Raw genomic sequence first — 22,837 nt, forward strand, 5'->3', positions numbered from 1 at the left:
TCCTTCCTAATGGGTTAATTAGGAAAGAAATTGACCATGTATTTCTTGGTAGATGCCCTTAATATGGGCACCAATGTTTCACAAATTTTCAAACCCTTACAAAGTACATTTCTGGTGATAGTATAATGTAAAAACCTAAACAAATATTAAAAAGGATAAGTAGGTAACTGTTGCCCTCTGTTAGTTACCAAGTGCATTGCACATGTAAAGCAGCAAGACCTTAAATAAAAACCTGTGAAGAATCATTAATATTAATTATTATTGTTGATGTTTATTTGAAGACAAAACCACATGGAAGAAGGTAACAATATATTCCATCCACAGAAAGTGCCTGATAATATGGGAAATATTGCCACCTAGTGCAATTAATGTCCAAATGTCAATTCACTCTATAGTGAACAGTAAAGGAATCCATATTCAAGAGACAGTGGAGGCTTGCCAACAAAGAACAGTCGCTCCAAAGATTGTTTCATGAGTTTATTTGAGATATTAAGGCATTACAGTTTAACCATTTTCAGTCTGGTTAAAGACAGGTGGACAGATTTAAATACACAACGATGCAATGACTATGACAAGAATTAGTTTATACTGACAAAATAAGCTCTGCTGAAAAATTGTGATGATAATATGATCAGTTAACTAAGCCATATAACTTGCAAAATTAGTACGTTAGATAAGCTGTATTGTGTGTGTTGTGTAATGTCACACTTGCTAGATGTGTTGCTATATTCATCGCACACGCTTCTTTGTTTCTGCGTGAACTGTTTTGCCACACTACACTTCAAGAACAAATACAAGGCTAAAACGATCTCTCAGAAAGAACAAATTAAAGCATGTTGACATGCTATTCATGATGCTTTACACAGTACTCACGAGGTACTCCTCCCTGTGTCATCACGTCTTTTTCAATTTAGCACAGCAAATAGAAGACTGAGCAGAAATGCTTAAGTACTGCAATACGATATGAAACGAGTAAGACAATACATTATCCTAAACTCCACAGGGAATGGAAAGCACACCCCTGGCTGTTTCTGCCTTTAAAATCACCACAAGCTTCAAGTATACGGAGCTTCTGAGATTTTCAAAAGGAAAAGGCCCCTGTAGGACTGTTATTACACAAGCTCCCACCTCTCTTAGGTAATCTAGAACAAATTCATTTTTGAAATTGAAGTCAGACCATTGGAAAATCTAAACAGATACCCCACTATGATACTCAGGAGTGTAAAATTCAGAATTGGTTCATTGCACACCATAGATGGAGGCACTTCCACCTTGCATGTAGACATCCAGAAAATAAAGACCACTAACATCTTCAATTTCTGTAACGTCGATTATTTTGCTGTTAGTTTTGTTTTTGCTCTTATTTGGTTTGGTTTAAAGCAGAATCCAGAGAGGCAGATTGCTGTTCAGTTGTTCAGTGATGGAGATTAAATAAACGACTCCGAATGTAAAATCCTGCTTCTAAAACCATGCCTCGTGCGTTACACTAGCAAATTAGTATTTGTCTTGACTGATCAGTACAGGATTGAGTTTTTTTTTCCAAGTTGTGTAAACCTTGTCCTGGAAAAGCACAATCCTGCAGGTTATAATGTAATAGTTAATGAGTAGAGACCTGGAAAACATGTGAATATGTACTACTTCCAACAACTAATGTGTTCAGTTGGGTCGTTTGGAGCTCATCTGGATTGACCCCGTGGTGCTCTGAGATTAGGATTACAGATCCTCTATTTTTTCAAAGTTTTTTACCCTAAATATCTTTAGGGTACTAAGTGGGAACAAACTGCAAAATAACATGATATGGTTAAAATGTTCTACCATACTGCACAATAAAGCAAAATGAGGACTTATTGATGTAGGCCAATCAGTGAAATACCATCACTTCATTCTATTTCTTTGCAGGAGTTTGGTAAACATAACATTTTTTTTGGCAGAATAATAAATCCTATTGTACAACTAAGCAATTGGTTGCCCCATAGACCTGCCTTGGAGTGGGTTTGAATGCTTAGTACTTGACTAGCTCTGATTGTGATTCCTTTTTCATTGTGTACCAGAAAAGGCACATATGTAACAATAAAACAAAAACAGAAACTCTCACTATTTCACAATAGACCACCTTTTCAAATATAAAAGAGACATAGTATTCTGGAATGAAAGACAAGCATTATTTAGTTAATTATGTGGTTCCTCTCCAACTAGGAGTCTCAAACTAATGTCCTTGCAAATCTCCATAGTTAATCCATAATGTTTGAAAATGGGCACTTATAAACTCAGCAAAAAAAGAAACGTCCCTTTTTCAGGACACTGTATTTTAAAGATAATTTTGTAAAAATCCAAATAATTTTACAGCTCTTTATTGTAAAGGGTTTAAACAATGTTTTCCATGCTTGTTCAATGAACAATAAACAATGAATGAACATGCACCTGTGGAACGCTCGTTAAGACACTAACAGCTTACAGACGGTAGGCAATTAAGGTCACAGTTATAAAAACTTAGGACACTAGAGACCTTTCTACTGACTCTGAAAAACACCAAAAGAAACATGCCCAGGGTCCCTGCTCATCTGTGTGAACGTGCCTTAGGCATGCTGCAAGGAGGCATGAGGACTGCAGATGTGGCCAGGGCAATAAATTGCAATGTCCGTACTGTGAGACGCCTAAGACAGCGCTACACGGAGACAGGAAGGACAGCTGATCATCCTTCGCAGTGGCAGACCACGTGTAACAACACCTGCACAGGATCAGTACATCCGAATATCACACCTGCGGGACAGGTACAGGATGGCAACAACAACTGCCCGAGTTACACCAGGAACGCACAATCCCTCCATCAGTGCTTAGACTGTCCACAATAGGCCGAGAGAGGCTGGACTGAGGGCTTGTAGGCCTCTTGTAAGGCAGGTCCTTACCAGACATCACCGGCAACAACGTCGCCTATGGGCACAAACCCACCCGTCAGTGTTCTGCCATGGCCAGCGATGAGCCCGGATCTCAATCCCATTGAGCACGTCTGGGACCTGTTGGATCGGAGGGTGAGGGCCAGGGCCATTCCCCCAAGAAATGTCCGGGAACTTGGTGGAAGAGTGGGGTAACATCTCACAGCTAGAACTGGCAAATCTGGTGCAGTCCATGAGGAGGAGATGCACTGCAGTATTAATGCAGCTGGTGGCCACACCAGACACTGACTGTTACTTTTGATTTTGAACCCCCAGTTTATGTCTTAGTTGTTGAATCTTTTTATGTTCATACAAATATTTATACATGTTAAGTTCTAAAAATAAACGCAGTTGAAAGTGAGAGAATGTTTCTTTTTTTGCTGAGTATACACTCACCTAAAGGATTATTAGGAACACCTGTTCAATTTCTCATTAATGCAATTATCTAACCAACCAATCACATGGCAGTTGCTTCAATGCATTTAGGGGTGTGGTCCTGGTCAAGACAATCTCCTGAACTCCAAACTGAATGTCTGAATGGGAAAGAAAGGTGATTTAGCAATTTTGAGCGTGGCATGGTTGTTGGTGCCAGACGGGCCGGTCTGAGTATTTCACAATCTGCTCAGTTACTGGGATTTTCACGCACAACCATTTATAAGGTTTACAAAGAATGGTGTGAAAAGGGAAAAACATCCAGTATGCGGCAGTCCTGTGGGCGAAAATGCCTTGTTGATGCTAGAGGTCAGAGGAGAATGGGCCGACTGATTCAAGCTGATAGAAGAGCAACTTTGACTGAAATAACCACTCGTTACAACCGAGGTATGCAGCAAAGCATTTGTGAAGCCACAACACGTACAACCTTGAGGCGGATGGGCTACAACAGCAGAAGACCCCACCGGGTACCACTCATCTCCACTACAAATAGGAAAAAGAGGCTACAATTTGCACAAGCTCACCAAAATTGGACAGTTGAAGACTGGAAAAATGTTGCCTGGTCTGATGAGTCTCGATTTCTGTTGAGACATTCAGATGGTAGAGTCAGAATTTGGCGTAAACAGAATGAGAACATGGATCCATCATGCCTTGTTACCACTGTGCAGGCTGGTGGTGGTGGTGTAATGGTGTGGGGGATGTTTTCTTGGCACACTTTAGGCCCCTTAGAGTCAATTGGGCATCGTTTAAATGCCACGGCCCACCTGAGCATTGTTTCTGACCATGTCCATCCCTTTATGACCACCATGTACCCATCCTCTGATGGCTACTTCCAGCAGGATAATGCACCATGTCACAAAGGTCGATTCATTTCAAATTTGTTTCTTGAACATGACAATGAGTTCACTGTACTAAACTGGCCCCCACAGTCACCAGATCTCAACCCAATAGAGCATCTTTGGGATGTGGTGGAACGGGAGCTTCGTGCCCTGGATGTGCATCCCACAAATCTCCATCAACTGCAAGATGCTATCCTATCAATATGGGCCAACATTTCTAAAGAATGCTTTCAGCACCTTGTTGAATCAATGCCACGTAGAATTAAGGCAGTTCTGAAGGCGAAAGGGGGTCAAACACAGTATTAGTATGGTGTTCCTAATAATCCTTTAGGTGAGTGTATATCCATGTCATTAAAATGGGAGTGAATTTAGAAACAGCTTTACACACACAAACAGATGTTGGACATTCTTGAACAATTGTGGATTGCTCTTATACATAGTTCTTGTTACTGATTTTTTACTATGACTTCTTACTGTAAACATTTAAGTTTCTATTTTCCTTCCCATAATTGAAAACATTTTCCAGTCCTTTTGGGTGAGGAAAAATAAGGATTATTTGGCTTCTGGGCAGTGCAACTATGCTGTACACCTCATTGCAGCACAATACTGATTTTATTTTATTCTTCAATAGTTAGCATCTCTCTCAGTAAGAGACTGTTCATGCAGTGGCCTTGGTTTTTGAAGATCCTCACGCTTTAAATATACTTCATATTTGGCAGAAGTCACTGTTCTCCTCCATTCAAACAACACTTGCTCCATGAATCCAGCTGATATATAGAGATGTTCAACCTCAAACCTTCCTTTTAGCTTTTGTCTTCAGCTTTTTCCTGGACGCACCTGCCAAAGACAAGTGAGAGTGAAAATTAGTTTATTCATAAAAGATGCACCACAGGCATTTGGATTTTCAGACTCGTACACATTCTGTACCAAAAGTAAAGTGCTTTCATTGGAGAAAATGTTTGCAAAGATAATAAGCAGACGCACAGCTTACACTTTAATATGTTAAACTGAACTCGTCTGAATGACAAAAAAAACAAAACAAAAAAATTGATAGATGTTCAAAGCATTCAAAACATTAAACCAAATAAGAAAAGAAATGGAATCAGTGGATTTATTTTGAATGACTTCTTGATTGGGTGTGCAGTCTGCCCTTGACACTTTGATCTGGGATGGGTTTTGCATCTTTATGTTCAACATCATATTTTGGACAGAAGAGGAAGCAAAGTTCATAAGCACATCAATTTTCTTCACATCGGTCGTGTCCATGTATCTTCTGCCACAAAAATCTGGATCCATGTTCTGAATATTCCATGAGATGCACAATCATCTTCTATTCCCATTGAATTCTGTTGTATTCAGTTCTTACTTGTGCCAAATTGTATGTAAATTTTATTTGTACAACTCCAGCATTGGGGGGAATAAGGGAGGATTATGATAAAGAATAAATATATATAATTGTTTTAAGCATTTGGTTGGACTTCAGGTTTCCAGCTTGGTCTTCAATGATTCAGAATATGCACCCTGCTTGGTGTGTCGATTCCTACCATTCCTATCCAAAAGATAGAAGGTGTGATAAATAAAAACCTGAAACTGGCACTACATAGGAGTCAATTACACCTCAATTGCCACCCTCTTCTTCTGACAATTAACTCAGATAAAAAATTAACAAAATCTTTACAAAGTGCAACAGAAGATAAGAAAAGTATATTGAAGAGTGTCCCAATATGTGCAGTTTACATCACTGTACATTCATGCGGTTTGAAATTTAGAAATTATAACAGAATTTGTTTCCGAGGAGTTAAAAACACAAGGTTTTCCAAGTGTCAGTCAACACCTTGTAGAGAAAGAAGAAAAAAATGCTCTAACATTTCTCAATTGATGGGATAAATCAATTCAGTTTCACTGAAGGTTACACTTGTGCCAAATCAACGCCGAATCTCGGGTCTGAATGGATAGATGATGTGGTACAGGAAGACAGAGGGGAGATTCATCCTGTTCAGCTACACATCCAAAACACTGGGTTTGAGCTCTGATGTCTGCTGAGAGGTGGGAGTTTCAGGGATCTTCTCAACAATAGTGGCAGCTTTCCTCCAACCATTGGATACATTGAACCCCCATCCCATTGTTATCAAAATAAATCAGATCCCTGACTATCTTGTTTATTGATCTCAGGACATATTACAGGAGGTCCGGCCACATCACAAGTGATCAAGTGACTGCAACAGCAACGGCTGCCATTCTCCACAGACACTGAAGAGATCACAACCCCCCACCCCCCCCATGCAGACTGAATCAAGTGTAAATCACTCTCCCTGCCTGCTGGGGAGTACCTTAACATAATGAAGTTGAGAATTTTAGAAAGACAAGTTGGTCCGAGTTTGATTTTTCCACCATATTGGTATAGATCTTGCAAGCTAGAGCACATCACAGGACAGAAGGCAGATCCAAAATTAGAGTTATACAAAAATTGACAAGGACCCGGTTAGATTTGATGATTTTGTGTTAGTGAGCAGCGTTATGAGTAAGGCACATGGACGTCCCGTTCCCGGTATTAGTTAAACACCGAGCTGCGTCACCTACCTCAATGCAACACACAATTCTTTTTTGTTTTATGTCCATTTCCATTGTGAACAGCTGTTTCCAGAAAATTGGAAGGAAAAAAACATGAATAAAACTTTACATAAACGCTTTACATAAATGTACAAGGTTAAAATATTAAACATTTATTATGACTAGCGATAGGCATTTAACATGTTTTCACTCTTCAAATAATATATATATTTTTGGAGTATTTGAATATTTTGAGAGAAAAAAAAAGTTTCTGTGCGAGAGGGTGGGGGGGAAGCAGCTATGGTAACCACCAGATTTTCAAAGGTAAAAATCAGGACATATTGAAAACCTATTTATAAAACAAATTACATCCTGAGCACATATAGTATTTGTTTAAAAATAAAGTCTCAATTTCCAGATATCTAGTGTACTCGTAGTTTTTCCACAAATTCGGTGTTCACAGCATTTCCTACATAAACTCCATGTTTAATCAATTACAAAGTTGCTAAATAAAGTAATCACACATCATAACTGTGTGCAGCATAAACTGCTTCATTTAAAAAATACCTTGTCAATTGTATTGTACAAATGGCAATTTTTCAAGGTAGTAATCAATTTCTGCAGTCGGCAAATTTAAGGAGCATCCTGCGATTTCTCAAATTCATGTTGGCTGCACAGGCAACTGGACGTCTGTGGTTTATGTGGTCATCCAGAAAACCATCTATAGTAACATTACCATATTACATATAGTTACGTGAGGTTTTACCAGTAGAAGTTCACTCCTTCACATGACCGATCACATAAAAACATGCCTGGTCTATTTTTAAGATTAAGAGTGAATCTAAACAAGGGAAAGGTCAAAACTGGGACATTTAACAGAATTGTCAGGACACCGCAGCGATTAATTAAAATCCATGACTGTCCCGGTAAAACGTATCGTTACCCTAGTTCCAGCAGTACCATGTGAGAGCTGGGGGGGGTGGTGATAAGAGATTACGTGTAATTTCAAATATCACATCCCTTAGGACAGTGGTTTTCAAACCGGTCCTGGAGTACCCCCTGCCCTGCTGGTTTTTGTTCCAACCGAGGTCTTTATTGCTTAATGGAATCCTTAATTGACCTAACAGAGCAATATACCATTCAATTAAGCAATTAAGACCTCAGTTGGAACAAAAACCAGCAGGGCAGGGGGTACTCCAGGACCGGTTTGAAAACCCCTGCCTTAACATATCATATGGTAAGCTTTTTTTATTTTTATTTAAATACGCATACACTTATCTCCCAGAATTCAACTACTCTTGGCTGGAATTGAATTTGAACATTCCTTTGAATATTAGCGCCCATCACTAACTACAACCATAAGTTCCTTGGCTTTTTAGGTCCAAGTTTTTATTCAATTGAAGGAACTACAACCGTGAGTATCTGCGTGTAGATTTCGGTCGTCCACATGGATTTTGCTGCCCCATTATAAAGGAATGTAGCGTTTCTTGCAGCACTACACATGGGAGTTTTAGGTCCCTATGACAAATGTTTTTGTGGTGTTACCAGTTTAGGGATGTGGGCAATTGTAATTCTCTCTGTTCTGGCTTTAGGGTACACACCCCCACCTACTGTACCAAAAAGTCAGCAATAAAAAAACAGTTTTCAGCAAAAGTCTCCTTCAAAATTAATTCTCAAGGACAAAACTTTATTTCTGTAAAGTTAAACCCAAGATTTCATGACAATAAATGCATTCCCCTGAGGTTTATCCATTTTTAATTCATTAATTGATTTTATTTCCCTTGAATGCCTGAGACAGAGCAGCAAGGAGAAAATGGTCACTTTTTTTTGGTTACGATTTAAAAAACAAGAACAAAAATGTAGCCCATAATACCTATTTTTACCTTTTTTCAAAATGGTGTTTCAAATTCATGTTGCCAAAACGGTGGCTGATTAGCTGTAACTTAATTTCGATTATACATCTATTTTGTGTATCCTTATATTTAGGTGTATTTACATTAAAATCCAGAACATAACCAAGACATGTCTCGATATCAGGATCAGTGCTAGTCCTAGAGGGGAGTGTGTGGGGTACAGGAAGTGAAGAAATCTTGACAACTTAGATTTCAATTTGATCTATATAAAAAAAAAAAAAGTTGGCGTTTAGTCCCCACCCAGAAATCAAATATTTGTAATGAGCGTTTTTTAGTCCAATTCCCAGGCAATACCTACACAATACTATAAAAATACATTCATTTTTTTTTTTTTTAACATACCTTTCACTGAGACTATAAAATCAATACATCTTTTTTAAGAATCGTATAGGTTTTAGTTTTATTAGATTGACAAACAAAAATTAAATTACCTTCACCAGTCTTTTTATTCTTCCTGAAGTGCTTAGAAAGTCTTTTGGACTCGGGCTTCGTGTGATCTGCGGACCTGGATGAACTCTCTCCCAGGTCGGCATCTGGTGCTTGCGACTCGGATAAGGCCACACTATCTTTCCCGTCAGGCACGTCCCTTACCCTCACTGTCGAGGCGTCCTCCGCCGTGCTCCGACACGGGGAGTTGCCATTACTGTCCGTGTGTGCGAATGATTCGGAGCCATCGCTGTGGTGGCTGTGAAGGCCGCATTCGTCGTGACAACCATTTGCATTTTGGTGCCCCCGATCGCCATCGCAAGTGGCCCCCTCATTAACAGACACCCTCTCGGGGGCGACTGCACTGTTATCCCCGCACCCGTCTTGTAAGTTCCCATTGGTCCGGTTGCCTGAAAGAGTACATTTGGTTTCCTGGCCGTCGTTTCCATTTCCGTTCAGGTCAGGCAGGTTACGATCTGCGCTGACCGGAGAAAGAGGCTGTACGGTTGTACGGTTGTCTTCAGATACGTCCTGCTCAGGTTCTTTGCTGGCAGAGAGGCCTGACTGTTGCTGCCCAGCATCAGTGTTCTCCGCCGGTTTACGGGGGGCTGGTTCAGAAAGGCTCGCCGTTGCTTCCCTTTCTTGGGATTTTGTGGGCGAGCCCGTGTCGGCAGTTGTCCCGTTTGGTTGGTTGCTGCTGCTCTTGGTTTCCTCCGAAACTGGGGCTGCCACTTCTTCTCCTGCAGAAGCGACACAGTTGCCTGAAAGAAAAAGGAGCAGGGGAAAAACTCAATTATGTACAATGTTCAATGAATGGGAAGTCTACTTTACACACACACACACACACAGTGTATATATATATATATATATACACACACACAAAAAAAAAAAATTTAAAAGCGTCTCGACATCGATAAAAAATATGTCTGGGACGGTTCAACACAGACTTTGGCATCCAGTTTGAAGAAAATTTGAATTTTTCATTTTGTTAGCTTAAAACATTTGTTGGAAGTCAATGGTCACAAATCACTGACTCTCAAAAGCTGGCTAATAGTATCCCTTTAACTATGAAATCCATACTAATGTCATGAAGTTACATTTTCAATCTAGACTGTGCTCAGTTTTTAATGGATAGTCCTTTTGTTGGTCTTCACACATTTATGCTGTATTTGTACCATAAAGAAATTGACCTTTCTTCAGACTAAAATCAAAGAATTGCTAAATATAACTTAGATTGCGGAAAAAAAAAAAAAATAAATAAAAATAAAAAAAAAACGGGCCCTAAAAAGTTTAAAATTTTAAATGCAGAAAAGTTATGATTTAAGTTTCCTTATTGATGCCAATAAGTTATGCCTTCAATAACAGAAAATGAATCGTCTTTCAAGCCTTTTAAACCCAAATGACTATTACAGCACTTAGAAGCACAGCATGAGCAAATATGGATATCTAGAAAACAGACAAAGGCATCAGAAATGGCTGAACATAAAAGAAGCTGGAAAGCGAAGCCACAAAGCAGGCCTAGCATCGGGGAAGATCAGATTTTGTCGTTGTGGTTGCTGTGGTCGTTTTCATTTCATTTGCTCGTATTGAGTTGCGAAGCAGGGACAGGTACTCTAGTCGTCTCGTCCTTACCAGGCTGTGTGTTACCTCTATGTGTTTCACTGGAGGGAAGGCTTTCTGTTTCGCACCTGGACCGCGCAGTCTTCCTCAGCTGGAAACCCTTCCGAATATCCGCCAGCAGCGAGTCGATAATACAGCCCTCCTCCTGCTTTGGGGAGCCTTTCCGTACTATAGGGGGGACAGTGACAGAAGCCATGGAGTACAAACTGACATTTCAGCCTCTATACATTCACAACTACAGAACTGGGCAGCACTTTGTGAAACCCAGTCAGACTTACTGATATTTCCATTTTCTCCTCTCTGTCTCTTGGACTCCTCTTCTGCAAGCTGCTTTTTCCTCTTCTCTGCCTTAGCAGCCTGCTCCCTCCAGAGCTGGTTTTCCTAAAAGACAAGAGGGCAGCTGGGTGAATGAAAAGGAAATGACACCTTGTCAGTGTATCCAAGAGTCTTCTAGGACCATAGTGCTTGTTATTCTTACACAATAGGAGTTTCAGCATAAATACATTTAATTACAAACTTTAAAAACTAGAATGACTGAAACATTGCTTTCATCAGCAGAAACTAAACTACATTTGAATCGATTCTGGTGTGTGTGTGTATATATGTGTGTGTGTGTGTGTGGGGGGGGGGGTTAATGACACTCACCTCAAATAAATAGTTTTGCAGATATTAACATAATAGCACAAATTATATACAATTAATCGTGTGTGACATTAGTTGGGCTAACTTCACAGAGCTTGAAACAGTGCCTCATTTCCTTTCTACGGGACTGGGCATCACATTTGAGCACTTGCAGTTTACAGTCAGTGCAGTGAAACCTTTACCTTCTGTGCCTTCAAGAAGAGGTCAAGGAAGGTCCGGATTGTGTTAAAGAGCTCCTCCAGGGACAGCCTGGCTGGGTCCTCACACAGGTACACAGCAAGATCTGCCTTCTTCTTCTCGATCGCAACAAAGCATTCCTCAAGCTGCAAGCAGGCGTTGAGATTTTCCTAAAATGTGTCAAACACACATTAGAATACCAAATCGCAAAAGCATTGCAGTCACAAAACCATCGGAGGCTGGAGATGTGATACTGCCCTGTGGTGGTTCAGCCTAACACTGCGGCATTACAGGCAAAAAGCCGTTTCAACCCTCCGGTGCCAGAGCTGACAGACCAGGTTTTTAAATGAGGGACTTCTTCCGTGACCCTGAATGAGCTGTACTGAAGGGTGGCAACCCTAAAATTTCAGCTAATTGTTAAATTGATACATTTATTTATAACTTCATTTATGATTTGTATTGTATATCACCGCTAAGATTTCATACACAATCCCTCAGTTTTCTTCAACCCGTTTGTTGCTGGAAAACCACAGTGATGCAATACTGGTATTCGATTTACAAACATACCTGTATCACGTCTCCATACTGCTGCTTGATGTCATCTATAGAGGCCTTGATTTTATTTGCAGCATCTCTCAGACGTTTGGAGAGAGAACTTGCTTCGGATTGGATGGAATCTATGCTGATTCTGCACAACAAAAATCCCAGTACAAGCCAACGTACAGAAGAGTGTTGGACATCATTGGAATTCAGAATTCCAGATTTGCCTGGTACAATGGTTTGAAGACTTATGATCTAATAAGGACACCTAAAAAGTATACAATTTATACTTTTAACGCTTTGTTCATTATTATTAATTTCTTAGCAGATGCCCTTGTTCAGGGCGACTTACAAAATGTGTTTACATGATCAACTTGGTAAATTGAAAGAGGAATTATGGACAAAGGAGGTGCTACTATGTTTGGTAACCATCAGAAGACTAAGAGAAAAAGATTTTTGATACAATGAACAATAAAAAATAAATGGATCCCAGTGAAAGTTATTTCAAGTATGGGGAGGGACTACTTCACCAGTGCTTGTCCGCTTCATTTAAAGTAAAGTCATCTTCTGTAACCAGTGGCTGTTTGGTTACACTCTTCTGGTCATACACTTCTGTTGCACTTCTCCCCACAGCCAAAAGACAATGCAAAAAAAAATCTTACCCTGCTGCTCTTTTGGAAACTTCAAGGTCCTCAGGGAGATTTAACAGATCAGGGTGGTTTCTCTCCGCTTCCTGAAAAAAGCATTACAAATATCCATCAGAACCTGCACTCTTTAGAAAAGGCTGAACAAGAAAAATGTCTTTGCTCTGCAGCATTTTCAGTTGATGTTGCCCCAGTGTTAGTTTATTCTATTATAATCATGTAAATGACAATTGTGCAAACTATTTTAGAGAAATGCCAAAAATCATGAGCTCAACCTCACTAACAATCATCTTACAGTAGATATTCAACAGAGGCCCCCGATCCTGAATCTCCACACTGTACGTGATGTACTCTCTTGTTGAGGAGAGGTGATGTAGGCCAAAGAATGAGGCAAACTGACATATTCTACCTGGAACTCAGCATTTATAAATCAAGAGGCTACCTTAAGCACGGGCCTGGAAGCATTACAGAGAAACGATTAAAACGTACCTCCAGAATGTGATGGAGCAGTGTGATCCTGGATTTGTTTGCTTTGGTCTCTGTAAGCTTCAGAAGAGTGCCAATTTTAAAGCCATCTGCGTTACCTGTGTGACTTCCCTATGAAGGAAAGTTGACATGAAAATAATTCTCAAATCAGTGAACATTTATGCTATTTCCAATGCCCTAAACCAGTGTTTCTCAATCCTGTCCTGGAGTACCACCTACCCTGCTGGATTTCGGAGCACTCAATACTTAAATTTAACCCTTAATTGAATTAATTGGATTACATTTGACTAATTTGTGTAACTGGTAAATGTCCTTATACAATTTTATACTTAACTTAAAACCCCTAGATATTTAAAATAAAAGGCTCAGAGTTAGAACATTTGGGGTACATTGCTTGGAACAAAAACCAGCAGGGTAGATGGTCCTCCAGGACAGGACTGAGAACCACTGCCCTAAACCTACTCCAAATATGTATAACTAGTTAAAAGGGCTGCAAGTAATGCAGTCCATTCCTTCAAATCGGCTGTAGAAGTGACATTAGTAATAGTGCTTTTTGAAGCTTGTCTGGGGCGGGGCATTTTAGGAACACGCAGGGCTGGTTTCACAGACCCAAATGACCACTAGTCATAGACTACTCAATGCTATTTTAGGTAGAGAAGTCCTAAATCAATCTCTGTGAAACTAGACAATTTCATTAGTTTTCCAATATGAAAGCTTTGTCGGATGGCAAAATCCTAAATTAGTTTTAAGGATTTAGCTTTAAAATAACTACAAAAGGAAGGTTTTGCTAAAATAACAGTTGAGCACTTACATAGTTCAGAAAATTTCCAACATTAAGGATTAATTTGCAGAAACTTGGCAGCCGATCACTCTTCAGCAGACCTGACGAGAGAGCAGACAAAAGGGGAGATCAGACAGTTCTGCAGTCTGAGGCTGGATTCTATAATCTCGAAGTTCATCCACATAACCCAGTGCAAATGGTACAGAAAAAATAAGTGCATTTTCTGGACAGCAACAGGGGTCAGAGAGAGGAAATTGTACTTTCTGTATGACCATGTGATCATTTACAGAAATGCATGACTCTGACTCTCCTGGTTTCCACTCTGACTCAAGCTGCTTTTGGAGACTGATGCCAGGTTTTAGAGATCACCCTTGTATCACCAATTTAGAAACACCTGGAAGCATTTCATTTTGATCAATGAAGCTGGTGGGTTGGTAAATTCAGTCCTTTAGAAACTACTGGAGCAGTCATCTGAATACCCACAGCCTGCAGAGGGAAGAACTGCCTTGCTTAATTGATTAAGAACTCGCATGTACCAGTATTTCGAAATTGGCGACATAGGGTGACCAAGAAGATTAAGTGGATCGGGGATCTCCAGAACCAGGGTTGGACACCCCTGCTCTACATGAAAGTGAACCTACTTTCACAGGCCTTATCGATCAGTTCTGCCTTGGGTTTCAGCATCTCCAGCACCGAGGTGGTGTCTTCACAAAGCTGCATGCATTCGATCCTCAGCTGGTAGCTATGAAGGGAGAAAGACACGCATCAGGCCAATGACACTGTCTCTCACTGTGCAACCAACACAGAGGGGTCCAAATACTGCAACACTTATCTACAGTTTAAAAGTGAAGACCTTGAAAAGCTGTGAAATACCAGTACGAAACAGTTCCTCGCCTTAATAACGTCAAATTTAAGAGATCTTCAATAAGATCAATATATAAAGAATACACTGAAGAGTACAGGTCCACTCTCGTTTATGCACCACTTGTTAATCCACCAGACTGGCAGTTCCCCCAAAAATCGCCAAGAGATCCAATTCATTCCCCATTATAAAACTCGTTAATTCAGAAACCCAGTCAGAAACTGCTATCCGCCAAAGAGGTTTTAGTCTCTGTACTTGAGGAGTCATCCAACGTGAATTGAAACAGTTGACTCCTGGATACGATCATTTATTTTGTAGGCTAATTGAAGTTCTCGCATTCAATTCAATCTCTCAATAAAATCACAGACACGGCAGCAATATAAAGTGATGCTGTGTTATCAATACTTCAGTGAATGGAGAGGTTTAATCAGTGTGGGTGCACAGAAGGGTTTTAATAGATAAAACTAAAGTGTTTAAATCAATTGGCAGTCAAAATTACACACGCTCAAAACCAACAGAAATCAATCTGCAAAAAACACTCAAATAACCTTAGAATGAGAAGAAACACACTTGAAAATGACCACAGTCCACTGATGCAATGGAAGGGTCACTCAGTACTGTGTAAAAACAAAACAAATTACCAAGGTACAGCCAGGAGCCGGAGGTAGTACTGATCCACATTTGCCAGTTTCTCCATCTCTCCCTGGTAAGACTGGAGATTTTCGATCTGTTAGAGAACGAAGGAGGACAGTCAATATGTCGTGTACAAACCGCACAGTTACTAAACCATTTGAGTTCAGAGGCTGCGAGTTCTAGTGGGTAAAGTACTCGAGTCATTACCAAGAGTTTTCCAATTTTAGCCCCGATGGTTTTACTCGGAGCAACATCCTTGGGCTCTTTACTTCAAATGAGACAAACCACAGTCCTGTTAGAAACGGTTTAGCAGCAGTCCTCTCAGCAAATTGCTTAAACTAAAAATACCTGCTGCCTCAAATTAACTGCCAGCAAAGACTCTGGTCTTCAACCAATTCAACACCAAATGATTATAACCTTGTACAAAGTAGCAGGGGAAGTTCTGTGCAATTCTTCATTATTCAGTTCTTTATCATTAGAAACCACATGAATGAGAAAAAAAATCATAGAAGCAGTAGAAAACTAGGCCTATATGCGGACAGAGAAATCACACGCATCAGCTTTAAACACATCCCCTTCCTAGACCTCAAAATATTCAAACAAAGATTAAGGTATAATATCAAGGTGTGTTCATGGACACTGTGCAAATACCATGAAATAGATTAATTAAATTTTGCAGCTGTGGAAAATCATGTTCTTCCACAATCTCCAAGTCACGATCAATGTGCATCCCTCTCGTACTCACTTCATGCTTCTCCGGCAGTAGCTTTAGAAGCTGTTTCAGCACTTCTACGTCAAACTTAGAGCGATCGCCATTTCGAATCATGGCCACAAATTCCTCATTAGAGCTGGGGGGGGGGGGGGATGGGGAGGAAAGAAAGCAGAGGAAGAGAAAATTCAGTGTTTTGGAAATTTCCATAAAGCCAATATTTGTTTTAAAGTCAAAGGAAAAGGATCCTTACCATCTGAACTGCTTCAAGAAGATATTCAAATTCAGATTCTTTTTTGAATCAATAAAAGTAATCTGTTGGCAGAAATGCATTATTTTAACAGACTTTGAAAGGGAAAATGTCATTAGTTCAATTGCAACAAACTTGCAGAGTTAGTACAGAGCTCTGTACTAAGTTGTGTACTAGCTAGTACTGTACTATCTTGGAAATACATAGCTAAGGCTAAAGTGCATTTCCCTTTGCTCTAAACTAAACTAAACCTTGAATAGGACATTGGTCTGATTTTATTATTATTATTTTTTAAGTTACACGCACCCTTCCTCAAAACAGAGGAACTGAAACTTTGCTCCACCTGACTGTTTTAAGAAGTATCATTTCTGTTAACATAGTTTACATTTCATTTATCATTTGGTTTACATTGTTTAGGGGTTTGCAGATATTGTATACATTTACATACTGTATGCATATAGACAAGTTTTCAATAATTTTTAAGCCTCTGTGCTTTTTTAGACCCACATCCATCAAATAACAGCAAATACTTCCACAGTTAGTGATGAAGCCCCTGCCCAGAGTGCAAGCTACAACTTCTATGCTACTCGAAAGCACCCAAAAGGGGGATACTTCTCCCAGTGCAGTCCTATGGGATTGTGTGATTTTCTGTCGGGTCTTGTGCCCCTCTCCTGCTCACCTCTTTAGGTTCCCTCTTGACAGGTGCAGCTGCTTCCTTGTCTTTGGGTTGGGCCACGGGTAGACAAAACAGCTGCTCAATGCTGGAGTAGTCTGGCTCCAGGGGGCTGTCTTGCTTCTGTACCGATGACCACATAGAATGACCATCTGGGTACAGACAGGGACACAATGGCATTGACAACATGCACTGAAAATGTACCAAGTATGTACCAAGTCTGGGGTCAAACTTTCTTCACCATGATAGACATAACCAGCTGGATTTATTATGCCAGCATGTGCTACTACTATGGACATTCACCTTGATTTGCAGTGACAGTGTCAAACAATCAAGTTACCTTTTCAAAAAGAGTGAAAAAGTCACACTACAAAAAGCTTGATTAGCACTCCTTAGCAGGAAAGAGGATGTAGATTCCCCAGCCTGCCATTTACCCATAATCAGCCCATCATACAAGAATACAACACAAGTGAAGAAAGGGAAAGCACACAGTAACTCATACCAACAACAGCTCTGGAAGGAAGCTTCTGCCAATTGAGCTTCTTCATCCTCAGGGTTGGGCAACGGCTGGAACTGTACTGAGGTGGACAGGATTTTCCCAAAGTCTGGATGGTCTGAGCAACCACCAGGTCCCCCATTCCCAGAAGAGGAGGTGGTGGTGGGGGCATTACACCACCCATGCCTGGCAGAGGAGGAGGGGGGGGGGGGCCTGGTATGCCAAATGCACCAGGGAGTGGGGGAGGAGGGGGCGGCAGTGGCATCATAGACAATGGAGGGGGTGGAGGTGGTACACTACCCATGCCAGGGAGGGGAGGTGGGGGAGGAGGTGGTGGTGGTGGACCTCCCATGCCTGCGAGGGGAGGGGGAAGAGGAGGAGGAGGTGGAGGAGGAGGTGGAGGAGGAGGTGTGTGGGCTGTCCCATTCTCAGAGGAAGTTGGAGCAGGTTTGGCTTGAGTAATCGGATGGTGGGCCGCACTCTCTTGCACCCCGTCCGGCAGGTCAGTCTGTACTCCAATGTGCACTTTCTTGACCGGCCCACCATCCACAACATGCCGCTCGCTGGACTTCCTCTTGGAAAACACCAGCCGCCCCATTAGTTTCTCCACAGAGTCAGTCTGGCCTGGAAAACAAGAATTTGTTGGATTTGATTATGCACAAACACTGGTCTTCAATAGTAGAAGTCTAAAGTTATTGCAAATGACTTACAATCTTCAGCCAGCATTATGGCCCTGTTGGTGAGGATGTCTAGTGCTTGCCAGATGTTGCAGTGTGTAGGCCCAAGATGCAGAAGAGCCTGAAGAATAGACAAGAACTGGACAGCCACAGGGGAACTGCTTACCTGAAACACAATGGATAGAATGGTTCGATGCAAAAGGGAAAGCCTAAACAGATTTTATGCTCTGGCATGTGATTGCAGTCTTATGGAACAAAATGGCAGTCGTTAAACAATCATCTTACAGCTTCCATTGCCATCAAATTGGCAATTACACCAACTCCAAGGTTAGAGACACATTTGAATGCATTTTAAAGCTTTGAAAGAATCCCAAAGAGACCAAAGATTGATTACATCTATAACATGTACCGAATTTACTTTGGTTCTCCATTAAAAACATAAATACTGCATTATGTTAAAAAACTAAATGCTTTGGTTGTTGGTGAATAGCCATAGACAGGTCATCGAAAACATCTTTACACAGTCTCACTGTACTATGTATTATAAGGTCCAGTAGCTTACTTTGTTAAAAAGTGTGATGAAAACGTCCTGATGGCTGCTCATATCAATGCCACCATATATCCTCAATAACTCCTCATCATCATCAGACATGGTTTCTTCAAATGTGTCACATTGGATTAACAGATCGTCATCTTCATTTTCCCTGTGGTAGCAGAAAACTTGCCCCATCATTGGTGACTCAATACTCAGAAAGCAAACACCAGACAGCCTTGCCTCTCCTAGGCTTCTCTCCAGGCAAAGATCACTTATACCAGAGTGTACATTTTAAGCCAACATCCATTTCATACAACAGATTGATCAATTAAAATCAGTTTTGAACATTATGGGTGAAATGGATATGCATTTGATCAATTTTAAATTAATGTTCTTAACAGCTTGTCTAAGGAGACTATGTAGCTAAATAAATAAAACATGGTATACTGCATGTCATGTGTATCTAGACCAATGCCACCCAAACCCAATCCTCAAGGGCCCCGATCCAAAAGGTTTTATAGGTAACTTAATTAGCAATTTCTTAACACCTGGAACCATTTCAATGTGATCAATTAAGCAGGAGATTTGTGAAATTAAGTTATGTAGAGATCTGATCTGAGAGCAAATGAAACTACCCTTTTCATTTCAATTTAACAAGTTAATTGCTTAATTGATCAGTAACTTCCATGTGGGTGCAGTCTGTTGTAATTAGCAATTGAGGGTGACTGACAAAACATTCATAAAATCGCACAATATTACTCATTTTAACAAAAATAAATACGTTGAATAGCGAACTCATATCTTCGGTAAAATAGCCATTCCCACGACCAATTAGTCGCCATTCAAGACCACCCATCAAACTAGATTGGCTGCTACTGCTGGGACATAATCACAGAAACAAATTATCACCGAAACAGCTGTGTGAGCTTTATGTGCAACTGTTTGTAAATCAGATGTGTTAAATGTATGCACATGAAGAAAACCCCACAAAGCATCCAACAATGCAGTAGCGAATAAAACCTCATGTTATATAAACTTACCTTAAATTCTGCAGTTTATCCAGTAACTGCAGTCCTAAAACGAGCGATAAAAAGAAAACGTAGTTATTGGCTTTCCCATTGATAAAACATTTCCCTTTCTTTTGAATGGGTGGAAACGTATTTCTCACATTTTAATTGTGTTTACGCCAGGCTTATACAATGTATTGAGTGCTTGGTAAGGGCAACATCCCTCCATCCAGGAGCTGTTAATTATTGTTTTATGGGGCCTGCTCACGAAAGCTGCACTTCTGTGCTCTGCTTAATTGCCACTTCTAAATCCAATTAGCAATTATATCTCCCGCTGCCTTTAACCAATCAATTAGTCGTTTTATTAAGCACATGATGACGCGTTTATTAAGCGCCAGCAACTATACGAACTTTTATTTAAAGGGACATGCACCCCATGCATACTAATAGAATTGGTAACTACTGAGAATTATAATTTAGACTTTTGTGTTATTATTATTATTATTATTATTATTATTATTATTATTATTATTATTATTATTAGTTGTATAGGTATTGTTATTTGTATTTGCGGTAGCTTTTTCCATTTAATCACTTTAACACCGTTACGTTTGTACCACATTAATCTATCATTTGAACGCTTACTACAAACACGAGGAAAACTATCTCAAATGCATATTTGTTGAGAAACCGATTATTTACAGGTTGAGATATACGTTCACTGATAATTATTACTAGGCTATAATATAGTTGGCAATAGTACCACGTCTCAAACACTATGCATATGATATTGGTTTCACTAATAACAGGTTCATTCCGTTGTTTTGTCCCGTTATTAGTGTTCCATACGCTTTATAAATCGCAGAAAATGAGTTTATATTACCTAACCGCTTCAAAAAATTGTGTTATTTACAAAACTATGGACGCAGGATTTATTTTCCCATTGTATTAAAGAGATGTATTTTACCAAAATGTAAGGCACCAATAATACAGATTTAAAATATGTATTATATATACTTTATTAATCTATTTATTTCATTTATCAATAGTCACTTTCAAGGAGAGATGAAAAATGTAGTAAAATTGCTATTGCAAAAAAGCTGACCTGGAAATGAAATATGGACAACAAATCAGCATTATGTTCTGTCCTAATTCACAGCACTGCTATAGTCACTTTATAGCAATAATCACTGTGTAATTCTATCAAGCACAACATTTTAATCATGTAAAAAAGCAAGCAAGCAAACAAACAAACAATACACATTTGAAAAGGTGGTGCAGACTGAAATAGGCTAACAAATGGACTTACCCCCCTCATTGCCTAGATATGTGGCCGCCCTGATTAAAGAGCAGCAGCAGGACACACTGCAGTTTTCTGATCACCTACTTTTCCCTACATTTCCACTGCACGTCTCTCAATGGAGAGACAAGTGGGAAAGGTCTTTTCTTAGCATTGTAAGGAGAGAACAAAATTATAGTTCAGAAAAAAACTCCTACGATACTATTATGCTTATGAAGTATTCTTCCGTTCCAGCAGCTAAATGGCATAGTAAACTGCAGAGCCGTTGGTTGTGCTCATGTCCTAGTTTATTTCTTCAGGATAGCTGTTACAATTTCTTTTAGGTATTTAGAGCAGTTAGAGCTGCATCCTTGCTGTGCCCTTCCTACCTACGTCTGTGTCACAATGGCCTAAACTACTCCCTGTAAGTAATGACTTTTCTCTGCAAAAATCTATTCAGATATCAAGTTGCAGCAACGTTTCCTAATGTGAATTACAGACATGGGCGAAAGTATTGGTACCCTTCCACTTTTTTTTAAAAACTCACAATTTTCTCTGAACTAAGTAGAAATTGACTAAAGTATTTGGTATCCACCATTCTTTATTTCACATTCAATAGAACACAAACTTTGCTTATGATTTAACATATTACTTTAAATAGTAAAACAAATGAAAATGGCACAGGCAAAAATATTGGGACCCTTAACCTAATATTTTGGTGCACAGCCTTTAGAGACAATAACTGCAATCAAGTGCTGTCTGTTGCTCTGAATGAGATTTCTACACTTCTCGACTGGTAGTTTGGCCCACTCTTCTTGAGCAAACCACTCCAGTTCTCTCAGGTTTGACGAGTGCCTTTTCCCCAACTGCGAGTTACAGCTCTTTCCACAGATGTTCAATGGGATTTAGATCAGGACTCATAGAAGACTACTTCGGAACAGTCCAATGTTTTCTTCTCATCCATTCTTCGGTGCTTTTTGAGGTATGTTTCGGGTCCTTGGATCACTAAGTTATTAATGGACACCAAACGAGCACGATGGGTCGAATGGCCTCGTCTCGTTTGTAAACTTTCTTATGTTCTTATGTCATTATCCTGCAGGAGAACCCATGACCTGAGACTGAGACACAGCTTTCTGACACTGGGCTGTACGTTTTGCTCCAAAATCCCTTCATAGTCTTTTGATTTCATTGTGCCCTGCACAGATTCAAGGCACCCAGTGCCAGAGGCAGCAAAGCAACCCCAAAACATCACTGAGCCTCCTCCGTGTTTTATGGTAGGGATGGTGTTCTTTTCTTTGAAAGCTTCATTTTTTTCCTGTAAACATGGAGTTGATGTGATTTACCAGAAAGCTCTACTTTTGTTTAGTCTGTCCAAAGGACATTCTCCCAGAAGGACTGTGGCTTGTCGAACTTCAGTCTGGCTTTTTTGTTTTTCACTCTTAGAGAGAGGTCTTCTACCATGGAGCCCATTTTCATTCACACAGCAACAGATGGTGAAACTTGAAACTGTTGCACCTTGAGCTTGAACGTCAGCTTGGATCTGTTTTGAGATTTTCCTTGATTCGTTCTCCACCATTCGAACATTCCTTATCTTCATTCTTGGGTCAATTTTCCTCTTGCGGTCTCGTCCAGGGATGTTGGCTACAGTCCCATGGGCCTTAAACTTCTTAATAATATTGGCAGCAGTGCTCACAGGAACATCCAGCTCTTTTGAGATGGTCTTGTAGGACCAT

The 22,837-nt window shown here is 40.1% G+C and overlaps 1 protein-coding gene across 4 annotated transcripts in view; it reads right to left on the bottom strand.

Annotated features, from left to right (window-relative positions):
- Positions 1–464: 464 nt before the first annotated feature.
- Positions 465–22,837, bottom strand: part of LOC136716787 (inverted formin-2) — a 35,583-nt gene continuing 13,210 nt past the window's right edge. The window contains exons 5-23 of one of the 4 annotated variants that reach the window (XM_066694172.1): positions 19,859–19,892; positions 18,846–18,987; positions 18,317–18,449; positions 17,613–18,230; positions 17,117–17,262; positions 16,441–16,502; positions 16,224–16,326; positions 15,487–15,572; positions 14,625–14,725; positions 14,014–14,084; positions 13,206–13,313; positions 12,735–12,805; positions 12,100–12,220; positions 11,538–11,702; positions 10,992–11,094; positions 10,741–10,881; positions 9,099–9,854; positions 6,785–6,838; positions 465–5,041 (exon numbers count right to left, since the gene is read on the bottom strand). In XM_066694172.1, the coding sequence (XP_066550269.1) occupies positions 6,786–6,838; positions 9,099–9,854; positions 10,741–10,881; positions 10,992–11,094; positions 11,538–11,702; positions 12,100–12,220; positions 12,735–12,805; positions 13,206–13,313; positions 14,014–14,084; positions 14,625–14,725; positions 15,487–15,572; positions 16,224–16,326; positions 16,441–16,502; positions 17,117–17,262; positions 17,613–18,230; positions 18,317–18,449; positions 18,846–18,987; positions 19,859–19,892 (3,014 nt within the window). In that variant the 3' untranslated portion in view covers positions 465–5,041; position 6,785. Of the gene's footprint in view, positions 5,042–6,784; positions 6,839–9,098; positions 9,855–10,725; positions 10,882–10,991; positions 11,095–11,537; positions 11,703–12,099; positions 12,221–12,734; positions 12,806–13,205; positions 13,314–14,013; positions 14,085–14,624; positions 14,726–15,486; positions 15,573–16,223; positions 16,327–16,440; positions 16,503–17,116; positions 17,263–17,612; positions 18,231–18,316; positions 18,450–18,845; positions 18,988–19,858; positions 19,893–22,837 lie in introns of those variants that run through there. The other 3 variants (XM_066694170.1, XM_066694171.1, XM_066694173.1) reach the window with 3 other exon arrangements.

The sequence above is a fragment of the Amia ocellicauda genome, chromosome 21 (genome assembly GCF_036373705.1).
Source record: "Amia ocellicauda isolate fAmiCal2 chromosome 21, fAmiCal2.hap1, whole genome shotgun sequence".
Taxonomy (NCBI): domain Eukaryota; kingdom Metazoa; phylum Chordata; class Actinopteri; order Amiiformes; family Amiidae; genus Amia; species Amia ocellicauda.